This window comes from Chrysemys picta, chromosome 19 (genome assembly GCF_011386835.1).
Source record: "Chrysemys picta bellii isolate R12L10 chromosome 19, ASM1138683v2, whole genome shotgun sequence".
NCBI lineage: Eukaryota > Metazoa > Chordata > Testudines > Emydidae > Chrysemys > Chrysemys picta.
Genome location: NC_088809.1, coordinates 5,590,496 through 5,608,683, shown reverse-complemented (window position 1 = coordinate 5,608,683; position 18,188 = coordinate 5,590,496). Strand labels below are relative to the sequence as shown.

General features: G+C 38.0%; 1 protein-coding gene across 12 annotated transcripts in view; it reads right to left on the bottom strand.

The window, feature by feature from the left end:
- Positions 1-18,188, bottom strand: part of BRIP1 (BRCA1 interacting helicase 1) — a 142,179-nt gene that overhangs the window by 84,420 nt on the left and 39,571 nt on the right. For 8 of the 12 annotated variants that reach the window (XM_065573186.1, XM_065573188.1, XM_065573184.1 and 5 more), the window contains exons 8-14: positions 17,799-18,020; positions 16,650-16,849; positions 11,546-11,678; positions 10,768-10,922; positions 9,669-9,840; positions 9,417-9,557; positions 8,805-8,966 (exon numbers count right to left, since the gene is read on the bottom strand). In XM_065573186.1, coding sequence (XP_065429258.1) covers positions 8,805-8,966; positions 9,417-9,557; positions 9,669-9,840; positions 10,768-10,922; positions 11,546-11,678; positions 16,650-16,849; positions 17,799-18,020 — 1,185 coding nt within the window. The remainder of the gene's footprint in view (positions 1-8,804; positions 8,967-9,416; positions 9,558-9,668; positions 9,841-10,767; positions 10,923-11,545; positions 11,679-16,649; positions 16,850-17,798; positions 18,021-18,188) is intronic. The other 4 variants (XM_065573190.1, XM_065573191.1, XM_065573192.1 and 1 more) reach the window with 1 other exon arrangement.

Here is an 18,188-nt window from a genome sequence, read left to right as displayed (position 1 = left end):
CTAAACTATTTTATATCATTTTAGATTAGAACCCATGACATCGCTGAAATCTCTTCTACACATACTATATACAGCTATTTGGTACAGTGTACTGTACAGTACACACCATCACCCTACAACTGTCAAGCAGAACTTTGCCAGACCAACTGAAAAGTTAAAACATATTGAAAAAGGTCCTGAATATCACATGGAGAGGAAATATGATTAAAGTCTGAATCAATGGAAGACATTTGCCTTTTGAAAGGTAAAGGAGGAAATGAAGAAAGAGGAAAACAAAGAAAACTATGTCTCATGCTTCAATTAATTAATAGTTTTCTTTTTATTGGTGAAGCTTGTAAACTGAGAAACTCAACACACTGAACAACGGTCTTATTTTTAAATTTTATTTAAAAAGTTATGAAATCAACATTCAAAGGAAATCAACAGGGGCTCATAGAAGGGACTAAAATATTACAATTTATTGTAAATAGATCCCAAAGAAAGGTCAGTTAACTCATCATGATGGATCATCACTAAAATTTATAAGCATTAGCATTCTTCTCCTTGCGGGGTACTTTGACTTTGATATGACACATATTGAATGAATCATCTCAGATGCAGGCACCAGGCAAGATGTATCTTAATGCAGACAGGTCGGCGACATGAACCCTAATGGCCCTTATCTTAATCTTGTTTAAAAGCATCTTAGATTTCTGAGTAATCTTTTCACTTTCTGATATTCTCTTTTATAGAGTGTTTTTGCTAGAGTTGCTACTGATTTTAACATAAATGCATTTTTGTTGCATAATATCATCAGTTTGTTTTCCAATGATGTACTAACCTTCAAAAATTGTCTAGACTTGCATTTTAATGTAAAATTTATCCAAATTTAAAAACACTTTCAAAGTAAAAGTGACAGAATTTTGATTGAACCTGCAGTAATGTACAGGCAATGTGTAAGAACAGGATGCAAAGCTATGAGAGAATTGTGTGAGATGCATTGTTTCCATCTCATATGTATATTTTACTATAGTGGGTTATTAATCTCAGATATCTGGCATATGTAATACACAGCATTTTTTTTAAATAGTGGTTTTATTAAGAAAAGGCTTGTTTTTATTTATTGAAATACTATTTTAATAGGGTAAAAAAAAATCAAACCTTTCTACTAGAGTTTTCCCACAGTGCAACACATTTGTAGGGCTAGAGTGTCGACACCAAGGTGGAGGGGGAGCACCAGGCACTTTGGGATAGAGTTACTTTGATTCTGGTCTATGCGATGCAGTGTGGACGCCAGAGCATTAGGTTTGAGAATGGGTGAGAAAATCCTTAACCTAGGGTTAAAATGCAAGTAGATGCTCAGCCCAGGGTTTCCATGACACGGGTCAGCTGACTCGAGTCCCACTAACTCTAGGTTTACATTGCTGTGTAGACATACCCTAAAAGACTAACGCACTTTAAATCCAGTAACAGTTCTCTGAATATACAACATAAGACAAAACTGTGTCTCCCCTCCCCACCCACCAGACACACACACACACACACACACACACACACACACACACACACACACACACACACACACACACACTAATTTTCCTTTCTTTTTGTGAACATGTTGATATAAAATTCTGTGGCTAACAAGGTCAAACTTATGGTGATTTATTGAAATACACAGAAGCTGAACTTACTTACCAGCCAATCAACTCCTTCCCTCAGGTTAAGCCATTTTATAAGGCTATTTTACTTAGAAAATTTTAAATCTGTAAGTAGGTATTTATTGATATTTCATATATAAACCGAATTAAACTATTTCAGCATCTCTCTAAATTTTATATTAAAAACTAACATTTTATACGATGTTTATTCTTAGTACATTATTTGTGTGTGTGTGTGTATATATATATATATATATACACCCACACACACCCCCACACACACACACGTTACAGTATTGCTCAAAGGCTTCATTGTGTTAGGCTCTGTACAAACATACAGATACACATGGTTCCTGCCTCACAGAACTACCTTATAATTGAAAACAAGATGAGGTAAGTGAATATAACAAACAATAAGAGGGAAGAGCAAGGGAGGACAAAAGTAGCAGTAATTATAAGAAGGAATAATAATAATAATAATGTGTGTTCATGAGCTAACAATATATACCACTTGATGACTCCAAAAATCCTTTAAACATTTTGATTTAAGAAAACTCATAACCCCTCTTAGGTGCTAGCTTAATAATTTCTTGTCTCGCTATCTTCGCAAGAGTGAGAGACCTGGACTCACTTATGTTATGTCAATTAGTTAGTTCCCTATATAGGATCATAGATCACAGTACAGTAACAAAAATGTAGCAGATGGAATGTCTATTCCATACCCATACAGGTGCATGATATCTTACAAAAATATAAGATAATTCAGATTGTGTGTTTGTAGTATCTCTCTCTCTCTCACACACACACACACACACACACACACACACACAACCCTCTTCTTCACAGCTAAAAAGCTATGAAGAGTATAAGTTCTTGGTATTTAATATTATGTTCAAAGTGAAACTTCATATTCATAGGGTGAATTGTTTCTGCTACGAGAAATCAAGTGGGGATTTTTCGATACAACTGTTTATGGCTCTTGTATATTGGACAAAAGCAGCATATAAACACACACTAATCTTAGATGTCAATTCTGAATCTTCCTTTTTAGGGAATTTTACTGAACAACTGGTAGACGTGGCAGGTAAAACATTAACCGGAATTCTCAGATACTCTTGACCCCATTCGAGTCTGATTTTAAACCATAACTTGGTGCAAATATTGTGCTGATCTTGGTTAACAATTAAATCACAGGTGTCCATGCATTGTTTTAGATCTTTCAGCAGCCTTTGATACTACTGCCAATGGAGATATTGTTGATGTACCTGCAGATACTAACAGAAAATAGATGGGAGTTGCGCTTGAGTGGTTCCATTTCCATTTTTTCCTTTCAGAGGGAGGTACTGGGCAATTGCACATCTGCCCAGAGGGCTCTCTCATGTGTATAAAGCAGTTTCTATTCTCACTCTTCTTTTTCATCCTTTATCTATGTAATTAGATTTCTAAAAGCACCTATCTGAGGAAAGAAGGAAAAGAGGGTGGGTAACAGCAAAACAATTTTGGCTGCATTGCCCTCAATCTGATGATGGTATATTTTCTCTGACGCTTGAATGAGAGCTAGACGACGGAGGATCAGTCTGGGTAAGGTAGCAGTGGTGCTGGTGGAAGAGGGAAACACATTGCTCCAGCTATTTAGTATGGATATCAATGCACTTGTGGCTTCCAGATAGATTCCTGCAATAAGCTGTATGTGCTCTTGAAGACCACTCACACTTTAAGCTAGTACAAAATGCAGCTCTCCACCCATTTTGCTGAGAATATTACAACAGTACTCTATATAGAGTCTGTGGCTTCAAACTGGTTTCTGGGCACAATCCAAGGTGCTGACTGTTATATCTACAAGTGGTTTGGGTCTTGGCTACGTAATGAACCATCTCTGTCTTCATGCCCCATTCCAAAAGTTTAGAGAAAAAATTCCCCAAAATTTACTCTGGTGGATTGCAATTAGGGTGTTTCTCAATGAGGACTTGCAGGGAGCAACAGTCTTGAAATATTTGCCCCACTAATCAAACAGAGAACAGAAAAGCCCTAGTTTGCTGATCATACTTTTGCTTCAGGAAGATGATTCAGGGAGTTGGACTTTCATTTACAGCTTAGTGCCAAGTTGACATTCTCAATGAATGCATGTGTGTCTCTAAAGGCTGTGAAAGGTACGTCTTTTTAATACAAAAGGACGTCACTCCTTTAGATGAGCAGGAGGACATTTCCACTGAATGAGGGCATTGTACTTCTGCCATAGAATTTGCTAAATCTTGCACATAATTGCTTCATTCGGGTTTCATTCAAAAAGAGCTCTTCCAGCTTGGAGTCTGAACATCCAGAATTTATGAAATCATAGTTAGTAGAAAAAGACACGATTGACAAATATATTTCAATTTAATTTTTCATTGTAAATATATAGGCTGCATGCTGAACAATGAATAGCCATCGTGAAATCCCTACTTCCCATTGTTCACAACTGACAAAACACTAAAGTCTCACATATGTTTGAAATACTTCAATTGTGTGAAACATATATACAGATTTTATATTCTCAATGTTTTGTTAGACCAACAGCATACTTTCTGTGGAAGCATAGTGTTCTATCATCATATCGCAGTGGTACCTTCAGGAATGAAAAAGTGTTTGTTCCTTTTAATACATTTATATTTACCTTCTGTAGGCAAGAATCTATCACTAAGAAGGAAGAATCAGAATACAGATTATTTATACAGAATTTTCACAGTATTACTGGTGATTGATAACTGTAATTTACAGAAATTATTCATTTTTAGTGGGATATTATAAGCTTCTTTTACAAGGAAATATGATACAAGAAAAGTTAAAGAATGACTCAAGCTTGGCAAACTGAATAATAAAATATGTAACTACTATATCTATTCTTTTATTAGTCCAGTTAATATGACAAAATATATGGAAAGGGAGAGAGAAAATACAGCTGATATTACAGGCTTTGGAAACTCTCTTCTCTGCTTGTCAAAAACTTCTTCTTAAATGGGATACTATAAAGTAGTTTAGGCTCAAAATGTTATATACATTAAAATGGTTATAGTATGGTTGGGTAATGTCCTACAGATTAGTGTTTCTCAACTTTTTTGATATCAGGGACGTGCTTGCTGCCTTCCTAAACTATCACGGAGATCTCAGGGGCTGGTGCCAGTCGACAGACCGGTCATTGAGAAACACGACTATAGATTCTAAACATTTATTTTTAAGGGCCAGTCTTGAGTAGAAAGAGGGCAAATCACCACTACAATCCAATGGAAGTAGGAGAAATATGCAATAGACTCTGATTTCTCCCAAAGGAAAGTATACGTAAATTGAAACTTGCAACTGACAGAAAAATTGAGGCCTTTAATGGATGCTTTTTGCACCTGTTAGCACTGGAAGCAGTAAATAACTATGATGCTAGTTTCTATAGCAACGAGCATTGGTCACATAAATTTCACCTGAGATGTTTTATCAGCAGCAGCCAGCTTCCTCTCTATATGGTTAGTTTAATGCAGTCTTTGACTGGTATCTCCTTATTAGCACATCAACATTTTCAAACTTGTTGCTACTTGTTCTTAAGGTCAGGGCACAAGAAGTCTGGGGTGTTTCTTTTCTGATAGACTTTTTATGTGATCTGGAGTATGTCACTGTATTTCTTGGCACCTCAATTTCCACAGCAGTAAAATGGGGATAACACTTTCCTACCTCACAAGGTTTTGCAAGGACACATTCATTAATGTTTGTAAAGTAATTTGAAATCTTCAGAGAGAAATGTACTTACATTATAGCTGACTCCTAATTATTTCTTTCCAGACTGGGGGATTCAGGTGGTTTCATTTGCTCCACTTTTGCCACAAATGGTTTTTATTTCTGAGACCATGTAATAAAGGTACAACACATGGGTACTGATAATAGACTACTCCTTATTTCCTGGCTCTAGTCACTTGACATTGTATAGTTACAAACTGCATCATGTAGCATGGTTCCTTCATCTCCCAAATCCAATAACTAAGAGAATTTTTTCACTTGACCAGAGCTCAGAGAGCCGGGAAGCGATAAGCCCCTCAGTTGGAAAAATTTGGTCTGTGTACCTAGAGATATTGGTAGGCACTTCTTAATAAATCAAAACATATATAAATAGATATGAGTGTATATCTGGAGCACCACACTCCATGGATGATTTTGATACTAAATGTGAAAAAGTTAGAAAAATCACTTGTTCCATAGTAACTGTAATGCCTTTATTGCATATTTTGTTTATAAAGTCCTAAAAGTTGACCCCACATACAGTATAACAAAATACTAGATATGTTTAAGTGGTTGAATTCAAGTTGCTGTGGGAAACAATTCAATTTCCTGACTTTTCCATTTAAAAGCTGGCCCATATGAATGTATTAACACAGTATTTATATTTAAGCCTTTTGTAGGTGTCTGTCTGTATTTTGGTGTTTAAAGTAATTCTGAAATTTATATTTATCAATACCTTCACTAAGTCCATGGAAGTGCCTCCACAAAGAAAAAACACGTAGGGTATGTATACACTGCAATAAAACACCCATGTCTGGCCTGGGTCACCTGACTTGGGCTCACAAGACTTGGACTGTGGGGCTCTAAAACTGCAGTGTAGACATTTGTGCTCGGGCAGCAGCCCAGGTTCTGAGACCCTGAGCCTGAGCCCAAATACCTACTCTGCAATTTTATAACCCTGCAGCCTGAGCCCAAGTCAGCTGACCCTGGCCAGCCACAGGTGCTTTATTGCAGCGTAGACATGCAGTTAATGTTTTTTTTGTCAGTGGTCCTTTCAGTGAACCATAAGGCCAACTGGAGTTTTGAAGGGGAAGGGGACAACCTGAGCTGATCAGCAATTTCTTTCATTCTTACTAAATATGCCAGTTATTACTCTGAGCTCAAGGTCTCTAAGCATTTTCAATGGAGATAAGTTTTACTGTCAAAAAATAATTTTTTAGCAAATATCTTTTGTTTATACACACAAAAACCAATGTCCACGCAACATATACAGTACCATTGTCACAACTATTGCTCTACATAAATACATCACAAACTGAAATAATGCCTGGGATTCAATTTTAGATATAAAATTAGAAGACAATTTAAGATTTATTTTCAGCTTGCTAGTCTTGCACATTATACATGTGGTTTTGTGAGTTAGAATGATGGATTATAGTTCATAGTATGCCTTATTCTACCAATTCTACATTGTATGGTCTAATGTGGTCACCTAATGGTTATTTCTAGTAACTGCACCGATGACTGCAGCTCTTTATGGACATCAGGCAAGATAAAGAACTGGTATTCCTTTTGATCTAAAATATACATAATGTATGTAGCGTGTCACACAAAAGGACATTTTCTTTTTATCCATTCCTTCAGGTTTTAAATTACTCTTTCTTGTGGGACTTCTGACATCAGCAAAGCGGTCAGAAATCTTGAACTACATCAGTGGCTCCAAATTGGTGCAGTTTTTCCAGTGGTACCAGTTTTGATTTTTTAAAGGTTTACATTAAACCACTGTTGATTTTACTAAATTGTTTACTGCAATCCAACCACAGTTACAATTTGATGAAATAAACAGACCTGTACTCCTAATTACATTGCACATTTATACTGTTCCTCAGATCTGAGTTCTGTACAACAATAAGAACTATGGGAAAAGAATATGAACTTCCGTTTTTTATCACTGGGGTATAGTCTTAGCCATAAGATACACCCTCCTATCAACAATAAAATTTAGTAATACATGCTTTGAAATAAAGAAAATTGATCCCTTGGGACAGTGGGCTTTGTGCAATTTCCACTTGATTCAATAAAACACTGCTAAAATCCATAGTGAAGTGAAATGAAACAGCTGTATATTATATACAAACTGCATATAAAGAAAATGCAAAAGGCATCCTAATTGCTGAGTCAATGCACATGACAAAGTTGCCTTTGATGACAGGCAATTGAATGGTAAGAGTTTTTTAAAAACTGGTTTTAAAAAGCTAGACCATGGAGACAGTTCAAAGAAAAACACTGAACATCTCATCTTTCTGCAACAGATATGGCAATTTCCTGCAATATCCAGAACAAACCTTATTGAATTAAGTTAAATCTTACTGTATTAAGTGTATGTACCACTGTGGGCCAGGGATTGTATGCAATTCCATGGGGGAGGGGGAACACAGCCCTCCAGGAACTAAGAGGGGGAGGGAAGGCGGAAGAGGAATGGGGGGTATTAGGCAAATTCATTCAGGTTGTAACATCCCGAGAGGCACCACCACCTTGAAAGAGGCATATACTGGTTCCAACTGGATTCTCTAGAGACCAGCAGACAAGAAAGGACTTTTGGATAAATAATCTGATTTTAAATTGACTCAGGGCCTTCTTTCTGATTCAATAAACGGACAGGACCCTCTGTCCAAGTGAAGGGCCCCAATCCTCAGCTAAGGATTGGAAGGACTGATACTGACCAGAGCCCTTGTGGAGATGGGGGTGATGATTTCTAGTAAGCTTATTAGCATCCATGTAGGTTCTTTCATTGTTTTTAATATGCTTTTACCTTAAGAATAAATGCACTTGCTTAGAAAGAGCTGTGTGGTAACTTAAACCAGTGGACAATTATGCTGTTTAGAGTCTCTGAGTAGAAGGCAAAGCAGGTCTGCTAGGCAGTCTGTCTTACTGGGGAATTCACAGTATAGGCAGGAAATTGTGCAGCCTGGAAATACCTTGGTCTGGAAGAACAAAGAAGTGTGTCTGCCCAAGAAAGGAGACAGCTGGGGAGCTGGAAGCCTAAGAGTAGGTGCCCTTGCTGGACCATGGAGGGGGAATATGGGCAAAGTTGCCCTGAACTGTTACACTTTCTATCCAAGATTTATTTTCATACCGAGATCCCTTTCTAACAGATGCCAAAAGCACATAAGCACACTTGCACTGAGGCCCAAACCAGTCTTTTCTGGATAACTGTGATCAAAACAATAATATTCCTATTATTCCTATAATGAAACAAAACATACCTTGCACAAAAGCAAACTTGTAACCAATCAACTACAGGATCCAAGCAATTCCAACATGGACACTGCTGTTGTCTCTATGTTGATGTATAGGAATAAAAAGTTACAGAGTAAATCTTTAAGTAGGGTTTTTAAAAGAGAAGAATATGAATTAAAATTTCCTTACTTTATAAGATGGCAAAAAGCATAAGACCCCTTGGCCAACAGTTTGACACACTGAAAGCAGAAGTGCTCCCACTTCATCCTGGAATTCAAAGGTCTCTGTATGCTGGAATGTGGCATGCAGCTTCCGACCCTTGGGGCCTGCCCCAATGGTGCCAACCCAAACCTGTTGTGTTAATATTTCAGTGTTATATACATATTTACACTAACTTAATAGGGGAATGTAAAAACTGAAGTAAACAAAATATTAAGATTATTTCTGAACAGATTAATGCTAAGGAACAAGAATATAAAATGAATAAACAGAGAGAGAGAGAATGGAGTGTAGCAAGTCACCAAAGTGAGAGGTGCTGTTACCAGTAGTGTTTACTTTTTAGCTGTACTGGTGAAATAATATTTTCCTACTATTACTACTTTTATTTAGGATTATTATATATCAAGTATAGTTTCATTTAAACACTTAGTTGACAATTTTCTCAATGCAAGTAAATGTCTTTTTTACTCTTTCCATTTTGAGTTATAGAAATAGAACGAGTTTATATGGTCTTCATTTTAACTTGCCATTTATAATGAATATTAAAGTTTCAGGAGTGAAAGCAATGCTGCAAACATTTACCTGTGAGTTATGAATAACATGATTTGCCTCAAGCTGGATAGTAAACTTCACACCAAGTTCTGAAGAAAATGAGTCCATTGGAGAGAGCGTACCAGATGTTAGAACAATTGTCCTGACATTACCACTTAAATCTGAAAAGGCCTAGAGAAAATTAAAAAAAAAATTGTAAAATCAATACAAACTATTATATTTGTATTTGTGATCAAATAAGGGTCAGTAAGGAGTTGCTGGTTCACTTTGTACTTAGCTTACCACAGCTGGATTCAAGCACCAAAAGTTAAGTGTATGGACTGCTGTTTTCTGCCGTGAACTTCTCTGATGTTTTGGTTGTACAAAAAAAGCATTTTTATCTGGAATATCAAGTTGCTTTTCATTTGTCCAAACATATGTTTGTTGCAAAGCAACTCTGTAGTCATCTGCAAATCTATACAAAAGTAAATTAATATAACTGGTAAATAGATGTAACCTGCACTTGTGTTTGTTAAATATATTTCATAATATCTGTCATGTGAGTTCAGCATTAAACTCTGAAAAAACAAAACCAGTGTTGACACAATGTGGTTCCACCTTAAGCATCCAGCCTAATGCTGTACGAAACTCTTCCTATAATAAAATGAGTTGGCAACTGTGCATACAATATATGGAATAATGTACTCTACACTAGAAACAGTGATTATGATTTAAGATATAAGGTTCAAAAGTTAAGAAACATAAAGAGCCCCTATAATCGCTAAGCCGTGTATTACAGAATTAGTTCTAAAACAAAATATTTAATAGCTACAGTGGCTTTAAGAGTGAAGGTATCAAAAGAGTAGTTTAGATCACTTTAATGTTAATTTAAAAGAATTAAATTGCATACTGGAGTTAAGCAACATGCCAAGAAAATATTCTAGTCTGACCTTTAGAGAAACCATACTCAACATTTTAGTTATATAAAAAAGAAAATTAATTTGGTGATATCAACCTACTACTTACTGGATGTTTACCCACATGAGAATTTTTTGGCACAATCCTGTTTAATTGGTAGGTTTCGCTCAGGAGAAACCTGACACTGAAATAAATAGCAGAGGTGCTGAATAGTTGAGAAAGAGACAACTTGGCAAAGAAGCAGGAACATGTTTGTACTATGCATGCCTCCACTGTGCTTGGCTCCTACAAGTGCTCTTTTTTTCTTTATCATGCGCACCAAAACTACCCAAATGTCTTAGGGAAAATATTTATATTTGCAGTCTTTCCATCTTCCTATAAACAATCAGATGTTTACAAAAATGCACTCACTTGCAATTTAAATATATCTGATAGAAAGGAGAATGAAAAAAGTCCACAATTCAGGCTATATATTTCCACCAACCTGTTGTTATCTTTAAAAAGATATAGCAGAACCATGAATAGCCCTTTTAGCACAATTTGAGTGGCAGGGCTCACAATAGGAACCTCAATAAGCTCATCTCCTTCATGAAGATTTGATACTTTTTCTTCTTTTTCAAGGACAGCTGCAAAATGTTTCTGCAACAGGCAAACTCTTCATTAATATCATCCTAAAAATCTTCCCAAAACAAATGCATACAAATAAAGTGTTCACCACAATATTTTAAAACAACTTATCTCAATGCAGCAGAGAAGTTAGACTGAAGATAAAAATCTTAGTACTTAACTCAGTGCTTTCAATGTGCTTGGTACCATACAGAAAGAAATGATTGGCTGAAGCATGCAGTAAATATGATTTGTTAATCAATCAATCTGAATGTAGATGGTCAGTAAAGACAGAACTAAGAGTCACTACATTGTCACAACTTTGAATAATTTTATCTGATCACAGTTATTCTTTGGTAGAACAGAAATAAAGTAATTATAAGACCATCGTAACAAGGTCAGTGTCTGCGACTTTGAAAATAAATTACTCTAGTAGATTTAGAACTTGATTCGCCACTGGCACTTCTTTTACACAGGTGTGACTGTACTAGTTTCTGTGGATTTACCTTTGATTTTCATCATGCACACTTTTTTAAGACAGCTTTGAGAAACTGGACTGAATTTAAAAAAGTACAAGTAGTGTAAGCGTATTTTAAAACATGAAACCAAATAATATTATGCATTTGTATAATAAATTCTGTAACAGAAAACTCTACCTGCAAGATAGGAAATGTAGCATTTGTTATTCCCATATTGTGCAAAATGGTGAGCATTTCCTTTCCACTCCAAACTTTACAGGAGGTTTCATATCCTCTTTCTTTAAGCTGACCAGAGCTTTCCTGCAGCCAACTGCAAATGAAGAGAGGAATAATAATTGTAAATCATTCCTGCATTAATTTAAATGATCTTGTATGATTGTTTCCAGGAAGCAAAATTGAATAAGCTTCACAAATTGTACCATACTCCTGTGATATTATATACTCGTTCATAAGCCTAATATTTTTGGTAAAATATGACACATCAAAGAGCGGGGATCGGCTTATAAACAGGTCTACACTAAAATTTGATGATTTTAAACTCTATAGAATCATTGAATTGAATATCTAATACATTGTTGTTTTGTTTACCTGGAGCGTTCATAGGCATGGAGTCCCTCAGCTCCCTGTGGCTGCGGTTCGCCGTTCCCAGAGAGGTGCCACTTCCCGCAACTCCCATTGGCTGGAAACGGCAAACTGCGGCCACTGGGAGCTGAGGGGCTCCATGCCAGTGAACGCTCCAGGTAAACAAAATGTCCAGTCCCGCTAGAGGCTTATCCTAACGGGCCAGGAGCCAAAGTCTGCCAACCCCTGAAATATAGGGTCGACTTATGAAAGGGTCATACAGTTTTTGCTATTTTTACCTAACCATCTCGGGGGGTCGGCTTATAAATGAACAGGCTAATGAACGAGTATATACAGTACTTATTTTAACTTAATATCTTTAATCAAAAGGTTGAGGGCTCTGCATTTAGGGTCTGATTCTGTTCTCTCTTCTGCTAGTTTTACACCTTTGAACTGCACTGACTTTAATTAGAGCTACTTCTGATGTATGCTGATGGATGTCAGAGAAAAATCTGTCCCTTAGTGTTGACATTTCCCCCCCGCCCCATATATTTTTTAACTTTATTTTAAAAGGGCATAAAAATATAACTTGTTTCTTTAATTTGTCAGGAATGCTAGGAAACATTTGTGTAGCCTTGCACCAATCCTTATTTTAAGCTATTATGCTTTACAGACAATTCATTACCTCTGTAATTGGTATGATCAAGGAAAGAGTGATAACCTGCATCATACAGCTCATTGCTAAGTATTTCCAAGATGAGTTAAATCAGCCTAATTAAACCACATCCCTTCATTCCAGCCACAGAGGAAGAAAGACAGGATGCAAGAACTCTTTTGCTAGTATAAGCTGTGTTTCACTAGGGGAACTGGCAAATCCTTTCAAGTGTAGGAAAGGGCACTAAAACATGTGCTTAAGTGCTTTTTAGAATCAAACATAAGAGACTTTTTTAAACGGATGTAGAATTTTTCTGGTTACTCACTTAACGGGCCCAGAGCTGCCAGTTTGTGCAAAAAGAGAATACTAATTATTGGTCATTTACACTCAGTCTCTTGCTTTCCCTACGGTTGGCAGACTTGACAAGAGAATCAACCTGAGTTTTTCTGATAAGGTTAAAAAGCCAGAGGCGGTCAAATCTCCAGCCTTGTTGCTCTCCTCTGCTGCTAAGAAGTTTAACATTTGAAAGACCCAACAAAGGAGAATTAGTAGCCACAGGGAAATTATTCTGTCTCAGTGGCACACAAATGTTAACCCTTGGCACCAAATGGAAAAGAAAAGAGGGTGAAGTTGAAGGTGTACCTAATCTCTAATATAAACAGGGATTTCCTAAATGAGCAACACTTCCAGACCAATATTATAACAAAATGCTTGTCCCAAATGTAATTAAGATAAGCTCAGTTAATATAAACAAAGCCACTTTTGTTATTTCTTACTGTTATTCCACTGTTCAGATAGGTTTCTGATGAAGGAGGCAATTACTTAATTGGAATATTTGGACATGCACAGTTGGGTATCAGTTATTTATTATTTAAATTACAGTAGCAGCTACTATATATGGCACTGTACAGTCAAAACACAAAGGAGAATGAAATGGTGGTGGAGGTTGGCTGCTTTTTGATTTATGTGACTTGCTCAACATCACATAGAAACTCTGTAGCAGGAGCAGAGAAATTTCCATTCTCCCTTCGAGTTTGTTGGGCATTTTCTGTGGAATAATTTTCTGGCAGAAAATTAACTTTCTGCAGGAAAATTTTAATATGCTGTCAGACTATCATCCACGTCTCCATGACTTGCAAACTGCCCAGAGACAACGAAGGGGAGATATGACAGAGGTTTATAAAAATGGAGTAGAGAAAGTGAATAAGGAAGTGTTATTTACATTTTCACCAGGGGTCACCCAATTAAATTAATAGGCAGCAGGTTTAAAACAAACATAAGGAAATACTTCTTCACACAATGCACAATAAACCTGTGGAACTCACTTCCAGGGGATGTTGTGAAGGCCAAAAATATAACTGGCTTCAAAAAAGAATTTGATGTGCTCATGAAGGAAAGAAACATCAATGGCTATTAGCCAAGACTGTCAGGGATGCAACCTCATAACTCTGGGTGTCCCTAGCCCTCTGATTGCCAGAAGCTGGGACAGGACGACTGGGATAAATCGCTTGATAAACTGCCCTGTTCTGTTCACTCATTCTGAAGCATCTGGCATTGGCCACTATCGGAAGAGAGGAAACTGGGCTAGATAGACCATTAATCTGCCCCAGTATGACCATTCTTATGTTCTAGATTCCTCAAGCTGCCCAGCTCTCAGGCAGGTGGGCTGCTGGGAGTCCGGGCTGCTGGGGGTCTAGGCGGCCTTATTCTCAGGCTCCTCAAAAAGTCCAGATTATACAGGCAAGTGCTCGACTCTGAAACCTTAGCATTCTTTTAATGTAGGAAATTTTAACCAAAAATGTTTTTAAAAAACTTAAACACTGAAAAAACAAAATTGCATCACGTAGAACCACATGCAGGGGTAAAAGCCAGCTGGTACGGTGTACCGGTAAAAAGTGGCCGCTGGTACTGGCCCGTACCCAGCTGGCTTTAATGTCACTGCCCCTTTTGCCCCTCCCGGCTGCCGATGAGGGGGAGGGAGGAAACAGCTGCCCCGGAACCGATGATTTAAAAGGGCCCGGGGCTCCGACCACCGCTATTGCTACTGTGGCAGCGGCCGGAGCCCTGGGCCCTTTAAATCACCACTGGAGCCCCAGGTGGCGTGAGCCAGGAAGCTTGGAAGGGATGGCTGGGGGACACTGACCCCCCTCCAACCCTGCCCCTATACCGGTAAGTCTTCAGCGTTACTTTCACCCCTGACCACATGCATCCTCCACAACATCAGCAGGGTTGGGATCTTTAGATCCACAACACTATCCACTACCACTTAAGCTAATGGAGTAACTGGTAACAGAAGAAGGCTATTACTTCTCTGAGGACCTGGCACAAGGAGATGGAAACAGAGAGAGACACTTTACCAGAGGGTTTCACAGCTATTTGCTAGACAGCAAAGGAATGTTAAGACTCATCAATAACGGGTTCAGTTCCAAGTTCTAGTGGCTATAGACCATCTGCCACTGTTCTCCCAGCCTCTTCCTGCCCCTTCTGCTTCTATACCCACCTTGTCCAGATCCTACACCTGTCCCCCTCTCACTCAACTCCTGCCTGCTCTGTCTCCTTGTCTTGCCCCCAACTCTTGTCCACATTCTTCTTCACCCATTCTGATCTTCTCCACTCCATAGCTCCTGTACTTCGCCTCCCCCCTTTGTTCTTATTTCCTCTTCCCTATCTTCTGTCCTTGTTCCTCCCTGCCAGTTCTTGCTCCTAACCACACCATGCTCCCCTCAGGCTCCTATCCCTTATGCCTTGCCCCTGTTCCTCACCACTGTGTATTCAAGTTAGGTTGCTGCCTCTTTCCACTCCACAACACATGGGCACCCACAGGGAGAGCAATGAGAAAACAGGATTCTCCCTGCTCTCAGTTCCTGTGCATGGCTTCACAGTGGCTACCGGAAAGAACAATTGCAGGGAAAGTCCTACGTAGCTCCTGCAGCCAAGGGAGAGAGCATGCCTAGTTGGTCTGTGGGGCCAAAACAAGCACTGTCTGGCCACAGACAGAAGCTGTGAGAGGGTAGCACATGATCAGTGCAGACAGAATCTTTGGAGAATTTAGCTGCCAAACACTAAGATGTCTCTACTGAGCATGTGCACACTGCAATTTTTCAGAGCCTTATACCAGATTTGGGCAAATTTTCAGAGATGCTTGACACCAAGGTGTCCCCACTTGACAAATTTCAAGTCCCTGTTCTGAAGCATGGAGGCACTAGACAGTCTCAGCAAAACAGTTGTAAGATTGAAGAACATTTCTCCCTGACCTTGCTCTCAAAAATGGCTGAGTTATTTTAGGTGAAACTTTAAAAAAAAAAAAAAAAATTAGCCTTAGGCAGACATCCTGCCTGGGAAATTTTATCAGCCCAAACGATTTGTGTTTGGCAAAATTACAGGCAAATGATAAGTGTTGGGTAGCCTTAACTAGGCGTTGCTACCTGCCCTGCCTTTAGTTAAAGCAAACTCCAATTGTCTTTTACTAAACCAGCAGAGGATGTCTACTCTCAGAACACTTGAAACACTTTGCATAGAATTTTTCTCTACCTTAAGGGGGGAAGATTTCCTCTGGAAACATAAGTTTCTCTAATGCTGACTTAATACTACTTTGTACTGATATAACACCTTCCACAGAAGGCTCACAAAGCATTTTACAAACATTAATTCTCACAAAATCCCTGTGATTGGCCTGATGGGGAAATGCACAGAAAATTTAGATGAATTTGCCCAAAGTCTTGGAGTAAAATTTTCAAAAGCACCTGAATGACCTAAGAACCTAAATCCCATTTTGAAAAAAGTGAGTTAGGCACTTAGGAGACTAAGTTACTTCTGGAAATTGGACTTTTGAAAATATTCCCGTGATCCATAAAACAATTATTTGTCATAAATGCCACAAATCCTTCTTGGGTGCCCAAAATGGGAAAAACAAGAGGTCTGGCTTGTGGACTATAGCGTTTGAAGTATATCTGTAAGTCTTCTTGTCAATTATGCAGTGTGTCTTCTAGTACATAATATTCATAAAAGGACTATAAACAGTAGGTTTTTTTGTTTGATTGTTTGTTTGTTTTAAATAGGCCTTACTTTGTCAGACTGTAGCACACAGCCCGCAGGGGATCATGGTCCTTCCGTCTGATGTTGTTGACGACCATGATATCAAGTTCTTCTCGAGCAAATCTCAGCTGTGTTTCTGTAACACTGTAACTGGCTGACTCCCGTGCACAATCTTCAATATTATGAGCTTCATCTAAAATGACTACTTGGTCTTTTAAGTTAATCTCCATCTGCAAAAGACAACAATTGTCCAGTAAAATGAGTAAACAACAGCCAGTAGGTTCATGTTTAAAAAAAAATCTGTCCAAATTGTGTCACTTGTACAAGCAATGAAAAGTGATTTTTTAGAGCTTGACAGAATTTCCGTAGCATAGGAACTAGCTAGGTTTTTCACAAAACTGAAACCTGGTGCAAGCATAAATGACAGAATTTGGTCCTTATCTGTAAATACCATAGGGGCAGAGAGTTTGTAAAATGTACTTTTATGGTACTGTATAATTAATAGCAAAAAGGACAGACAGGTTGAAATGTGATTTTTTTTTAATGAAATAAAAGTATTTTCACTTTTTACACCTTCCCTAAGCCACCATGCCCACTTTTCGTAGTTAAGCCATCCTAGAAGTTTCTCTTCTGTTGTTGTGTAAAAAATCCACACAACTGATTAGCTACAATGGAAAAAACAGTGAAACTGACTATTACCAGAGGTACTGTCATATGTACAAAATAAGGATATTGCAAAAGAAAAGAAAAATATTCTTTAATCTCTTTAATTTAGATGTTACTTGTAACACTAGCAAGTATTCAGACAGGAATGTGGCTTTAAGTTGACCATGTGCCTTTATCACATTCTTTATTCATCTCGCTTTAACTTCAGTCAATGCAACAACCAAAATCTAGGGCTTGTCTACTCTTACAACACTGCAGAGGCACCACTATAATACTTAGTAAAGACACTACTTAGGCCGACGGGAGAGTTTCTCCCTTCAGCATAGATATCCACTTCCCAACAGGCAATAGCAAGGTCGATGGGAGAAACCCTTCTGTCAACATAGCACTGTCTATGCCAAGGGTTAGGTCGGCATAACTATGTGGCAAAGGGGTGTGGATTTTCCTGAGCAACATAATTATATCGACATAAGTTCGTAGTTTAGACCAAGCCCTACTTACAAATATACTTACACTCTCTCTTATTTGTGGGTCCAGCAGGTAGTTGTAAGGACAAAATACAATATCTGCCCCCACCATGAGTTCTCGAGCTGCAAAATAGGCACATGCACGTAGCTTCTTTCCCAGGCTTACTAGATCTTCTATGTCCCAAGCCTGACACTTCTTACGTGCAAACTGTAGAGCATGATGTTCACTAAGTTTATGGACACCATGGTAGTAAACACAGGACCCGCCCTAAAAGGAAATATGTGCAAGTTTGAAAACAAAATATTGTCCTAAGAACAATGATGCACGTGAACGTACATTTTTTTGTAAAACAAACAAAAAAAACCCTTATTTTGTAATCTTTTACTTCATCTCAATCACTGAGGTATTTTAAAAAGTGCTTGTTATCTTTTGGAC